We start from the raw sequence: 15,212 nt of genomic DNA on the forward strand, positions 1-15,212 counted from the left end.
TTTGTTTAAAACAATAGTAATATACTGTATGTTTTGCTTTCTTTTGGTGAAAAACTGAAAGTGCATTGTATATTGTTCCTCATCATATAATATTATCATCTCCAGTTCTGTGATACTGTCACATTTTCACATTTATATAACTCGTCACACTTTGCTTTCTCAATGCACATGAACTGCTCTGAGACTGAAAACAGCGTATCATGAGCCCCGTGCGTGCACACAGAACTGCACGTCATTTAATTAAACCGCTGCATTTTGTGATATTGATGATATTTTGATTGAGTGTGCACCCCTGAAGGACCTAGAAATCAGTGGCTAAATAGTGATGTGGTGAAATAAAGTGCTTTAAAATAATCATGATATTCACAATATTGCTTTATTTTATATAGCCAGCAAAACTATTGCGATTATATTATCAATATTTGATTTATCAGCCAGCCCTACAATGCACTACTTAAATAAAAGATTTTAAGCAACATCATGAATATGACAATGATTTTAATGAGCTTTTTATTTGGCCAGTAAGTTTCCTGAAGTGTTTGTCATTTGACTAGTTTCATGATCCATGTCTTAGAAGTATTATGACAGTGATCAATTTATTTCTGTGAAAAAGTTCAAACTGCCCATTTCAATAAATTGAATCATAACTCTAATTCAGTTATTTTATGTTATGTTGTGCACAGGGCCATTTCTAGGCATAGGCGAACTAGGCGGTCACCTGGGGGGTGGTAAAGAAGAGGCCGCTGCCTCTTAAGAAGTGTGGTGAAAAGAGTTTATTGACTTATAATGCAATACAAGGGCTTATAACTTTTGACCAATAGGTGGCGCTGTCAAAAAATTGGTATGGTATTGTCAGGGCTTGGTCACAATCCCACATGTAAAGTTTCATGTGAATACGCCAAAGTGTTGATGAGATACAGTCGCAGATCCTTACTGGCATCTTGCCATAATTTTTTTTTGTGCGTTACACAAGAATGGTTTGGTCTATTAAAAAGCTTTTCATAACTTTTTGTCATGAGTGTCTCTAGATGATCCATGGAAAATGTTGTGCGAATTGAACATACAGCCTAGGAGAAGTTTGAAAAAGTAGGCTTTAAATAAAATTAAAACTGGTGGACAGGAAGTATGGCCGACCATGGCAAATTGGATGTCATTCGACTCCGTATGCCCCAAGGAATCTAAAGTGACCAATCTCATGATTTTAGGCCAAACTAGCCAGAAGTTATAAGCAAAAATAACCATTTTTTATATTTCTTGACCACTAGGTGGAGCTGTGCCAAAACTGTGCAGGTACCCTCATGTCATGCTTGTGATGACAAATACCAAGTTTGGTGTCAATATGCTAAAGTGTTGTGAAGATTCAACCATTCAGACTCACATCACGTCTGTAAGTGAAAATTTGTCCTGTTGGTGGCACTAGAGGGTTTTAGTTAGAGACCCCAAATTCAGTGTTGGGGCCGGTCATAGCAACCTCTACCAGTGTGCCAAATTACAGCATTTTCCTACAAATGGTTCTATTGGCTTTCATTGACTTCAAGAGCAGAAGCAGAATAATAAGAAAACAGAAACAATAGGTGCCTCAGCACCTTCTGTGCATTATTTACCCCTAAATATATCTACAAGCAGCATATATGCGGCCAATGGCAATAAAATATGATTGCCTAAAATGATCACCTGACCAGGTATAATTAAGGTAGCTTAAAAGCCATAATTAGATTGTAATGTTAATAAAATTGCTTAACTTATGACTTTTAGGTGGTGCAGTAATCAAATTGATATGGGATTGTCAGGGCATGTTTGCAATGACACACGCAAAGTTTCATGTCAATATGTTAAAGCATTGATGAGATAAAGCCTCACTCAGATCCTTTTTGGCATCATGCTAACAAATGCAATGGTGCGTTAACCAAGAACCGTTTGGATTATCAAAAAGCTTTTACTAGGTCTGAAAATGATCTTACCCCATTTTGGGGAAGATCCGATAAATGCTTTAGGATGAGTTTGGAAAAGTAGGTTTTTAAATAAATTCAAAATGGTGGACAGAAAGTATGAAGCCGACCATGGCAAATATGGTGTCATCGTACTCACATGGGCCAAGCAAAGTAAAGAGACCAGTCTCATGACAAAAGGCAAAATAATAAAAAGTTATAAGCATTTAAAATATTTTGTTATATTTTTGACCACTAGGTGGCACTGGCCCTAAACTTCTCAGATACCTTCGTGTCATGGTGCCGATGATACATACCAGGTTTCTTAATTATACGCCACTTCGTTTATAAAATACAGCATTTATGACAATGAGATTATTAGGCATCATTTGACATTTGTATGTCCATAGGAATCTAAAGAGACCAGTCTCAAATTTAGGCCAAACTATTTAGAAGTTCTAAGCAAAAATAGCCATTTTCCATATTTCTTGTCCAGTAGTTGGCACTGTCCTGAAACTGCTCAGGTGCCCTCAGGTCATAATGGCTATGGCACATACCAAGTTTCATTTCAATATGCCAGTGTTGCCAAGATATATCTCCACAGTTTCTTTGTCGTGCTCACCATCAAATTCGTTGAAGCGTTATACAAGAACAGTTTGGTCTATCAAAAAGATTTTATCTTTTTTTTTTTGTCATGAGGGTCCCTGGATGATACATGCCAAATTTTATGTGAATTGGACATACGGCCTAGGAGGAGTTCGAAAAAGTATGTTTTCTGAAAATTCTGAAATTGTAACCATGGTGTCTATTTGACTCGGCATGATAAGTCCAACTTTGAGCTGTTGGTGGTGCTAGAGGGTTTGAGGTACAGACCTCAAATTTGGTATGGTATAAGCTCTTACTGTCAGCTATCAGTGTGCCAAATGTCATAACTTTCCACCAAATGTTTCTATGGGCAGCCATAGATTTAATTGGCAGAAGAAGAAGAAAACTAACAGAGGCACAATATGCTGACTCAGTCCCAGGTGCAAATAATTGTAAACCTTTCCATGTTTTTACCAGCAACCCTGTATGTGCAGTGTGAGGCTATTCATGTGTATTTATGTCTATTTCTCTGTCTGCATACTTGTGTGGTATTAATCAAATGTCATGATTTTCCATCATACCACGATAGATGCCGTTCCAGCCTCCTTTCTGTCCACGAGCGTCTTCGATGTGACCGCAGTGATCAGATGTGAAGTACATCATGGTTTTATCTGACAGTCCGAACCTTTTGATGGTCTGTACCATTCGACCTAAAACACATCTTTATTGTCTGCTAAAGGACATGGGGGAACTGACACTTCTGTTTAATTAGGCGAGAGGGCATAGCTATTAGCTGAATCTGATAAATCTGAAAATAGCCACATACTGTATGGGTAGATTAATCAGCCTGGGCTGCATTTCCCAAAATTATCGCAAGCTTAAGTTGATCGTAGATACCATTGGCACCAATGGTTTCTACAGTCTGCTTAGGCTTTTGATGGTTTTGGGAAACGCAGCCCTGGTTGATGTATCGCTCTACTATTAATCATGACATGTGATGTCTCTTATCAACCATCCAGTTGACTTCTTCAACGTTGTCTCCATACAGCCCGTGTTTGCTCATTCCAGTGAAACCCTTGGATACAAACAGCGGCATGTGCACGTATGCAAATGACAGGAAGAGCAAAAAGGGGCCATCTCTGTGTCTGCGATCATATATCAAATGATCAATAATGAGAGCAGAAATGAGCAGAAATGAGAGAAGTTCCATGCCTAGGGCACATGAAACAGAGCGTCAACAAATGTGCGTGGGAAAACAGTGAGACTGAACACTGACCTGTCAGGACAAGTCAAATATTTTCTGCATTAGCACACAGATTGTGATGAAGTATGCAAGCATGCATGCTATTGAGGATAAAATGTGGGCATTCCTGGTAAATCAAACCTCGAATAATAACAGAAAGAGAAATTATATTTTGCATGAAGAAAATGAAAGACCATTAAGTGTAGGGATGGGAATCTTAAGGAATTCCGATTCCTCTAAACAATTCCGTCGTGACGATGACGATTCCATTCACAATTCTTTTAGTTTTTCTGATGAAGAAATGTTTAAAAATAAGAAATGCCATTCTTACTGTATTTAGGGCCAAATTCTTGCACGTGTGTTTAAACAGACTTTTTAACCAAGATATTTTATTCATTATGTTTTTATAAAATGCCAATAGTTACAACAAAATAATTACACATTGTCATATGAACAATACCTCCATGTTCCTCTGTGGCCAGTGCTGGAGGTTTCAACAGTTAGAATGGTGGTTGTGTGCATATTTTGTCATTTTGATTAGATAATCAAATGTTCTGAATTGAAGCGAGGGCATGCAAAGAAAAATGCAAGTAAATGGAAATGTGCCCAATCAGCAAAAACATCGTATCTCCCAACTTTTAAGAAAAAGTTTATCTTGTTTATTGTTAAAAGCACAGCGTTATGCACCAAATCTTCATTTTTCTTTATTGGTTATTATTGGGATTCTGGTTGCACAGTAAGCTGCTTTTGGGATTTTATTAATTTTAGACTATTGCAGCCTCAATGTCTGTGCCCGTCATGGTAAGGAAATTTAGTTTTATCAATCTAAAAATCTATTTAAAAACAACTAACGGCCGATTAATCGGTTCTCTGCCTTTTTAACACCACCATAGTTATCGGTTTTGGCACAGTCCACTATTGGTAGACCTCTACTCATGAGATGACATGGTGAAATAAATGACTTGCGGTTCAGTACGTTTTTGATTGACTAAAATGAACAGGCTGATAAGAGTCATGTTTGGTACGTAGCATTGTATATTTTGTTGTGTAGATTCAAAAGAGTCAGCTCAAACCAATTATTAGTTCAAGAATCGGGCTACACTGTATGCGCTGTGCATTTGGCGCTGCGGATGGTGTTGCGGTGCCGCTGAATTACAATGCAGGAAACACTGACAGGGTATTTTATAATGGCGTTCCGGCAGAACAATGCTCATAGGAGAATCGTTAACCAACTGGTTCCAAATAACAACCAGTTCTTGGTTCCTAACCCCAATTTAGAGTTTTTGCATTGTGGTAATTCCACTCCCAAATTCTTATGATCATAATGCAAAAAAATCTATAAATTATTTAAATGATAAAATATTTACATCATGGTAGTATCTATTGCCTTTAATGCCGATTTCAATAAGAAACATTACAGTATTACTGTACATTTAATAAATACAGTAAATAATGATATTATATTCCAGTAATGAGAATCTAATAATAATCACCATTGAAAATAATGAGAACTACACGGATGCATTACAGTAATGATTAATGCTAAAATGTCATGAGAATAATGTCACAATGCAAAAAATAGAAATGGTCCTGAAAACAGTCTAAAATATTTTTTGTCTTTTGATTTTAGGCTGAAATATGATCAGCGTATGTTTCCGTGAGGTTCCCCCTCTTGCGCAAACGTTAATAAATGAGTCACTGTCTTGTGCTCAAAACTTTGAGCAATTAGAGGAAGAACGCTAATGATTGACAGATTCTCTCATCTACTCATTCACACAGTTAGTCAGTTATATTGATTAATTGATGACTGGTTAATCTAGTGAACCAGCTCTAACTGACGTATCCAGGAACATCTCTGCTTCACTCATGAGTCATGTGTTGAGCAAATGCAGGTTTGTTGGCTGCTCCACCACCTGCTCGTTCCCCATGATGATGCAGTTCCACATGCACAGGAGTTTAAACAGCACACACCATGAATCCTAGGACTGAGAGGATGGAGAGGAACACCACGAGTTTCATGGTGACCTCCAGCAGGCCGACGGCTCGCACCAGCAGCACGTTAGAAACACGAGTGCCACCAGCGCAGACATCTGCCACAGCGTTTGCTGCATATCCACCAGCACATCTGAACCCTCACCAGGCTTACATTGAAGTTAGTGAAGGGCAGACCACAGAAGAAATCAAAGCCGTGATTGTTCGGATGGTGACAGTGATCGTTTCTGCTCTCACAGTTCACACCTAAATGCCACTTACCTGCAGAGGATATATCATGTCTAAAAGACCCCCTCAAATAAAAATGACAGTTTTGGGGCTTTTAGTTTATGTTTGTTAGCTTTGAGGTCAATCGCAAGCCCTTTCACGTGCAGGATATGAAATATAGATATCTATAATTCATCCCACTTATAATAGGCGTCTTTAACTACTATGTACTAACAAAAACAAAAACAAACATACAATATAATGTATTTATTGTGTGACTACATGTTGTTCTGCAAAATTCTCATTCATATTTGCTGCTACTGAGGTTGAGGTATGGGTATGTTTAGGAGTAGGGTTAGGGGTAACAGTGTTACTATAGATGTAATTAAATGCAGGTACTTTAAATATAACAACACATATGAACATAAGTACATAGTAGTTAAAGACACCTTAAAAGAAGTGGGTCCCTATAATAAAACTTTCACTAGTTAAAATGATAATTTTTAATCAGCAATGGAATTAATACAAGTAAACCTGCTGATTTTTAAAATCAGTGAGGTCATTACTCCAAGACATAGCCATTATTAATGTTATAAATGGAAATTCAACTAGTAAAAGTGAATTTCACAATGATCGGTCATTTACTCAAAACACAATTAAAGATATCTCAAATTAATTTCTTACTAGTCAATATTCCAAATATACATATCGCCTATGTACTTACTAGTAAAAACAATATTGTTTTGATCAATAATTGCATTCTTACTAGTGCAATTGTCCATTCCTGATATTAACAATCGTTAATTGAATTACAACTAGTAAAAATGCTCATTTTTCGGAAATCCATTTTTAAAAATATTTAACATGTTAAAACACATTTACAGATATCAAAAATGAGCATTTTCAATAGGTGTAATTCAACTGTTGATACAGGGATGGATATTTGCACTAGTATTGATATAACAAAAATACAATTTTGTGGTAAGAAGTGCATAGCTGACTAGTGAGAAATTAATTACAGATCTCTATAATTGTGTTTTGAACAGTAATAAATGGCAGATCATTGTGAAATTCTACTAGTGAAAATTCAGTTACAGATATAAAAAATATATATATATTATTTTTCAGAAAATAGGAGAACAATGTAGGCCTAGTGACATAAAGTTCAGATTATATTCAGATTATTATAGCAAAATTCAGATTTTGTTTATTTTTTTTTTTGTGAAGATTGTAACTTTATATTATTCAGCAAATCAGTGAAAACTGAAAGAATGCATTGGGTTTTTTTTAATGTTTTTTTGTGAAATGAAGCTGAAATGAAAAATATTGTTCTTATATATATATATATATATATATATATATATATATATATATATATATATATATATATATATATATATAATTTTTTTTTTTTTTTTTTTTTGCAAACATTTTATAGGTTGCTTGTGCAAAAATAAATAAATAAATAAATAAATAAATAAATAAATAAAATTTGAGGACCACTGCTTTACATCATCCAGTCCATTCCTTATGAATAAAATCAAGTCCTGCCTTACAATTAATTCTCATTGAATTTCATTTAGAGTTTCACTCAGAACTATGTAGAATATGGAGAAATAAAATGTGTTTCATGTTGACTTTAAGCGGCTCTCAAATATATTTTTGAGTTGAAATGTTTGAAATGTTTGAGTTTAATGGTAACTAGTGGTTGACCGATATGTTCTTTTCAATGGCCGATACAATAACTAGAGAGCAGGGTGGCCAATATAATGCTAACATGAATGTGATACAGGCAAATGCAATTTTATTATTGCAATTGAGATTTCCATATATGCTTAAATGAAACATTTTAACATAATATTTCATTAAAAAAAAAAAATGAAAAACTGGGAATTATCAGTAAAATGGAACAAGGGAGATCTAATGTTTCTATTGACCATCTGATCATATAATCTCAAATTGGCTGAATTGCTGTATATGACTAGTGGTAAGATGATTTTATGCATGTTGTTCTGTGTGACAGGTTTGAGCAGCACAGGTAGAGTACAGGTGATTTTATTCCTGGGAGGATCTGGAGGGCTTCCACCCAATGAAACAACATTCACCAAACTACACTGGTACTACACTGGCATTGTGTGTAAGACTCACATATATATATTAGTATAGAGGTGAAAACCTGTCATGAACACGTCACATTTCACCCCAAAATCCAAAGAAAAGAAAAAGAAATCAGTTTTTATTCATTTTTTTTTTCATGACAATTAATCAAATTGTCCTCCCTAATTCTCATTACCAGAATGCAGAAAATGGACATTCTCATGCTAGAGAACCATTTATGAGACATACATTTGTATATGCCCCAAAGAGCAAGAGTCATCATCAATATGTATGGTCTGTTTTCACAGAAGAAAATTACTGTACATTTTGGATGTGTTAATGTGGTAAAAGTTTGTCTTTTAGGAGTACACTGGCATCCAGATGACCTCACACCGCAAGCTCTTTCCACATTTAATCATTATAGAGATCTAGAATTTAATTTTCACTAGTTAAAATGCCCATTTTCACGAAATTACATTTACGTTAATCCTCTGTATAAAACATGACATCATTACTTGCAGAAATACCAAAATGTAATTTCAACTAGCAAAAAAAATAAAATATATATATACACTATATTGCCAAAAGTATTCGCTCATCTGCCTTTAGACGCATATGAACATGAGTGACATCCCATTCTTAATCCATAGGGTTTAATATGACGTCGGCCCACCCTTTGCAGCTATAACAGCTTCAACTCTTCTGGGAAGGCTTTCCACAAGGTTTAGGAGTGTGTTTATGGGAATTTTTGACCATTCTTCCAGAAGCGCATTTGTGAGGTCAGACACTGATGTTGGACGAGAAGGCCTGGCTCGCAGTCTTCGCTCTAATTCATCCCAAAGGTGCTCTATCGGGTTGAGGTCAGGACTCTGTGCAGGCCAGTCAAATTCTTCCACACCAAACTCGCTCATCCATGTCTTTATGGACCTTGCTTTGTGCACTGGTGCGCAGTCATGTTGGAACAGGAAGGGGCCATCCCCAAACTGTTCCCACAAAGTTGGGAGCATGGAATTGTCCAAAATCTCTTGGTATACTGAAGCATTCAGAGTTCCTTTCACTGGAACTAAGGGGCCAAGCCCAGCTCCTGAAAAACAACCCCACACCATAATCCCCCTCCACCAAACTTCACAGCTGGCACAATGCAGTCAGACAAGTACCGTTCTCCTGGCAACTGCCAAACCCAGACTCGTCCATCAGATTGCCAGATGGAGAAGCGTGATTCGTCACTCCAGAGAACGCGTCTCCACTGCTCTAGAGTCCAGTGGCGGCGTGCTTTACACCACTGCATCCGACGCTTTGCATTGCACTTGGTGATGTATGGCTTGGATGCAGCTGCTCGGCCATGGAAACCCATTCCATGAAGCTCTCTACGCACTGTTCTTGAGCTAATCTGAAGGCCACATGAACTTTGGAGGTCTGTAGCGATTGACTCTGCAGAAAGTTGGCGACCTCTGCGCACTATGCGCCTCAGCATCCGCTGACCCCGCTCTGTCATTTTACGTGGCCTACCACTTCGTGGCTGAGTTGCTGTCATTCCCAATCGCTTCCACTTTGTTATAATACCACTGACAGTTGACTGTGGAATATTTAGTAGCGAGGAAATTTCACGACTGGACTTGTTGCACAGGTGGCATCCTATCACAGTGCCACGCTGGAATTCACTGAGCTCCTGAGAGCGGCCCATTCTTTCACAAATGTTTGTAGAAGCAGTCTGCATGCCTAGGTGCTTCATTTTATACACCTGTTGCCATGGAAGTGATTGGAAAACCTGAATTCAATTATTTGGATGGGTGAGCGAATACTTTTGGCAATATAGTGTATATATATATATATATATATATATATATATATATATATATATATATAAAACATTCTTTATGCATTCTTTATGCAAAATTATTTCTTTTTCTTTTCTTTGGATTTTGGGGTGAAATGTGACGTGTTCTTGACAGGTTTTCATCCCTATACTAATATATATATGTATACACCTATACTAATATATACACCTGTACTCTACCTGTGCTGCTCAAACCTGTCACACAGAACAACATGCATAAAATCATCTTACCACTAGTCATATACAGCAATTCAGCCAATTTGAGATTATATGATCAGATGGTCAATAGAAACATTAGATCTCCCTTGTTCCATTTTACTGATAATTCCCAGTTTTTAATTAATTTTTTTTAAATGAAATATTATGTTAAAATGTCCAAAATTGCATTTGCCTGTATCACATTCATGTTAGCATTATATTGGCCACCCTGCTCTCTAGTTATTGTATCGGCCATTGAAAAGAACATATCGGTCAACCACTAGTTACCATTAAACTCAAACATTTCAAACATTTCAACTCAAAAATATATCTGAGAGCCGCTTAAAGTCAACATGAAACACATTTTATTTCTCCATATTCTACATAGTTCTGAGTGAAACTCTAAGTGAAATTCAATGAGAATTAATTGTAAGGCAGGACTTGATTTTATTCATGAGGAATGGACTGGATGATGTAAAGCAGTGGTCCTCAATTTCCTTTTTTTTTTTTTTTTTTTTTTTTTTGCACAACCACCAATGATTGCAAAAATCAAAACAATATATATATATATATATATATATATATATATATATATATATATGTATATATATATATAAATGATTGAAGAACAATATTTTTCATTTCAGCTTCATTTCACCAAAAAAAAAAAATATTTAAAAAAAACAATGCATTCTTTCAGTTCTCACTGATTTGTTGAATAATATAAAGTTACAATCTTCCTAAAAAAAAATCTGAATTTTGCTATAATAATCTGAATATAATCTGAACTTTTTGTCACTAGGCCTACATTGATCTCCTATTTTTTGTATACTTTGTGTTAAATAAATTTAAAAAAATGAACTAGGTTTATATACTTATAGAATATCAAAAAATAGAATTAAAGGGATAGTTTACCCAAAAATGAAAATTCTCTCATCATTTATTCACCCTCATGCCATCCCAGATGTGTATGACTTTATTTCTGCTGCAGAACACAAATGGAGATTTTTAGAAGAATATTTCAGCTCTGTAGGTCCATACAATGCAAGTGAATGGTGACCAGAACTTTGAAGCTCCAAAAAGCACATAAAGGCAGCATAAAAGTAATCCATAAGACTCCAGTGGTTTAATCCATGTCTTCAGAAGTGATATGATAGTTGTGGGTGAGAAACAGATAAACATTTAAGGCAATTTTTACTATAAGTTCTCCACTTTCACTTATGATATAATATTGATATTTAGGTCACAATACAATATTATTGCGATTCATTATTTTTGGTCTATTGCGATTCAAAACTATGATATATTGCGATATCCCTTACATAAATCTAGAGTTCTAGCAAACTAGCCGCAAATTTGCCACTCGTTATTTTCTCATGCAAGTTCGCAGCAAATTTACAGTGAACTCCCGGTATTTGCACGGGCTTTCACTCAATGGTTCCCATTCATCTTCATCGGACTTAAGAGAACTGTTTCCAAACCACCAAATGTATTGTTAAATTAATATAAATGTGCCAGTTTACAAAATAAGGCCAGTTTATTTTATTTCCTAATATCGATGTACAATGCAAAGCCATAAGTGTATAAGACCATAAAGGCTCCATATTTCTGTGGTTAGGTCAATGTAGCTAGTCTTTCTAAACATAAATTATAGTATTTTTGAATACAATAGTAGTCTAAACACTTTAAAAACATTATTTAGTACAACACAGTTTCAATGCACAAAAGTATAATAGATTTCACCTAAAAGGTGAGCCTATTTTATACAATACAACATTTTTGTCAGAATACCTCAGTTAATGTTACTACTGTAAAATCATAATTCATTTTAGTAAGGGAGGGTGATTATGTGTAAAGCATGATAACTGCATCTTCTAAGGGACTGTTGTTGAACTCCTAGATCAATTTGGCAAAGATAATTTTTTCCCATCACTATGATATTAATGTGGAAAAATGTAAATAATAATATTGATATTTGGCGTGCAAATATCGATACAATATCACAAGGAAAAATACCACGATACTTTAACATATAAATATATTTCCCACCTCTGGTTCCAGAAATAATAATCCCATTCAACTACATTACCCATGGTACAACAGAGAACGCTTCACCAATCAGAGAACCAAGGCCAACAAAGCCCGTGAAATGTGCCTCAGAGCGACTACCCACTCCCATGATGCACTGTGAGTGACGTAATCAAGTTGGACTCACTTTTCCCTTAAACTACTTATCTGGGTAGCTCAGCGAGTATTGACGCTGAGTAATTCCCTGGAGTCATGAGTTTGAATCCAGGGTGTGCTGAGTGACTCCAGCCAGGTCTCCTAAGCAGCCAAATTGGCCCGGTTGCTAGGGAGGGTGGAGTCACATGGGGTAACCTCCTCGTGGTCGCTATAATGTGGTTCTCGCTCTCGGTGGGGCGTGTGGTGTGGTGTGCGTGGATGCTGCGGAGAATAGCGTGAAGCCTCCACTGATAAGATGTGCGGATTGACGGTCTCAGACGCGGAGACAACTGAGATTCCTCCTCCGTCACCCGGATTGAGGCGAGTCACTACGCCACCACGAGGACTTAGAGCACATTGGGAATTGGGCATTCCAAATTGGGGAGAAAATAAAAAAATAAACTCATCTAATTGTGCATATCTGACTTTTTTTTTTTTGCAATAAATGTAATATATATTGTTTCTATACTTATAATCAACAACCTAAAATCAATAGTTTGATATATTCCAACCGTTTTTGTTCAACTGCATAATTCGCAATGCTTCATGGGACTGTAGTTTGTACCCTTGTGAAAGACGGTAAGTACACAGTTTTGTACCTTTGTCTTTTCATCCGATTTCAAATACTTTTTTACCTCAAAACAAAGTTTGTGATGTTGTGATTCACCTCGAGCTGGTTGGTTTGGTTCATGGTGCACAACTCTTATATGGAGGATTTTATGAAAAGCCTATGCAAAAAAATGAACCCAGATGCTGAATAAGAGGGCGGGGCACTGTTGCATCTCTGGTCAATGTTGCTGTGTTTATCAGCTCTACATAAAAAAATGCATTTTGAAACACCTGCGTGTTATACACCTTGCATCTAGCTTCTTTAGTGCAAGAACACTTTCGGCACTTGGAGAATCACTTTTGGACCCTGCCTTTAGTATGTACTCTGTACTTTAGTGCTGATCACAATGGGCACAGCAGCACTAGGTATCAACTTTAATTTAATTACATTATGAATAATTTGCACGTTAGAGTGCAATCACGAAAGTGACCAACAGACAGCTGTACGGGTCTTTCCCTTCTGCTGTGATGTGGATGAACTGTATGATTTGTAACAACCAGTTTATTTAATAACTTACCGTACTGACTATCATTCATTCATACAGAGAATAGATCAGTATTTAATACGGTTGTATGCTTTCTGTGGACAAATCATGCAAGCAGCTTCAGTTCTCTCTTTGGACTTCTTTCATGAGCTTGCCTTCATAAACACCGATCCGATTCACTCTGTCACACTACATGACTCTCGCAGAACACTTACCGTAAATGCTGATGTATTTAGACCAAATACCATCAAAAAGAAACCTTGAGATTTCAGAGTTTGACTAGTTCATATGGCACACCTCTGTGTGAATTTAATGTCTTTAATTTAAGCAGAGTTCATTCAAATGCTTGTGCGTTTACAGTAGACACTGTACAGTAGTGCTGAACAATGGTCTATTTACTTCACTCATTTTTTAAGTTTGTTTGACTTTAAAAGCTGTTTCTGAGCAACTCAAGCATTTATTTACAAATGTGTGAAATAATGTGTTATTTGCACAAATATTAAAAGATAGAAATACTGTAAAAGTGTTATTATAAAACAATATTCAATATACAACAAATATATTTTATTATTAAATATTTATTCTTTTTTGCACAAATGTTAAAAGATAGAAATATTATAAAATATTATACAATATATAACAAATGAATATTTTTATTAAAATTATCAGTTTATTTTGTGCATTTATTAAGTTTGACTTTAAAAGCTGTTTCTGAGCAACTCAAGCATTTATTTACAAATGTGTGCAATAATTAGTTATTATTTGCACAAATATTAAAAGTTAGAAATATTGTAAAAGTGTTATTATAAAACAATATTCAATATACAACAAATATATTTTATTATTAAATATTTATTCTTTTTTGCACAAATATTCAAAGATAGAAATATTATAAAATATTATTCAATATATAACAAATGAATATTATTATTCAAATTATCAATTTATTTTGTGCATTTATTAAGTTTATTTGACTTTAAAAGCTGTTTCTGAGCAACTCAAGCATTTATTTACAAATGTGTGCAATAATTAATTATTATTTGCACAAATATTAAAGGATAGAAATATTATAAAATATTATACAATATATAACAAATGATTATTATTAAAATTATCCATTTATTTTCACATTTATTAAGTTTGACTTTAAAAGCTGTTTCTGAGCAACTCAAGCATTTATTTACAAATGTGTGCAATAATTAGTTATTATTTGCACAAATATTAAAAGATAGAAATACTGTAAAAGTGTTATTAGAAGATATTATTCAATATACAACAAATATATTTTATTATTAAATATTTATTACTTATTTGCACAGATATTCAAAGATAGAAATACTATAAAATATTACTCAATATACAGTATATACGAATAAATAGTATCATTAAAATGTACATTTTATTTCGCTCATTTTTTTAAGTTTGTGTGACTGGAAAAGCTGTTTCTGAGCAACTCAAGCATGTATTTAAAAATGTGTGCAATAATGAGTTATTATTTGCACAAACAATAAAAGACAGAAATATTATTAAAGTGTTATTATAAAATATGAATCAATTTACAGCAAATAAATATTTAAATTTTCAATGTATTTAGCTAATTGTTATAGTTTGTTTGACTGGAAAAGCTGTTTCTGAGCAACTCAAACATTTAAGAATGTGTGCAATAATTTGTTATTATTTACACAAAAATTAAAATATAGAAATATTATAAAAGTTTTATTAAATAATTATTATTATAAGCCAATCTTGTCTCGTAAGTTTGAATATTCAGCAGTCACCATACAGAGTGATTGAATTTTGTATAGATC

At 34.8% G+C, this 15,212-nt stretch overlaps 1 protein-coding gene and 1 pseudogene across 2 annotated transcripts in view; one reads left to right on the forward strand and one right to left on the reverse strand.

Annotated features, from left to right (window-relative positions):
- Nucleotides 1-3,498: 3,498 nt before the first annotated feature.
- On the reverse strand, nucleotides 3,499-6,737 carry LOC127448051 (arylsulfatase D-like; annotated as a pseudogene).
- A 1,952-nt stretch (nucleotides 6,738-8,689) lies between these two features.
- LOC127448282 (uncharacterized) overlaps nucleotides 8,690-15,212 on the forward strand; it is a 384,406-nt gene continuing 377,883 nt past the window's right edge. For both annotated transcript variants that reach the window (XR_007898499.1, XM_051710703.1), the window contains exon 1: nucleotides 8,690-8,894. Coding sequence is in view for 1 of the 2 variants with exons in the window: in XM_051710703.1 (XP_051566663.1) it covers nucleotides 8,791-8,894 (104 nt within the window). In the remaining variant the exon portion in view is untranslated. The remainder of the gene's footprint in view (nucleotides 8,895-15,212) is intronic.

Source organism: Myxocyprinus asiaticus, chromosome 11 (assembly GCF_019703515.2).
Source record: "Myxocyprinus asiaticus isolate MX2 ecotype Aquarium Trade chromosome 11, UBuf_Myxa_2, whole genome shotgun sequence".
Classification (NCBI taxonomy): Eukaryota; Metazoa; Chordata; class Actinopteri; order Cypriniformes; family Catostomidae; genus Myxocyprinus; species Myxocyprinus asiaticus.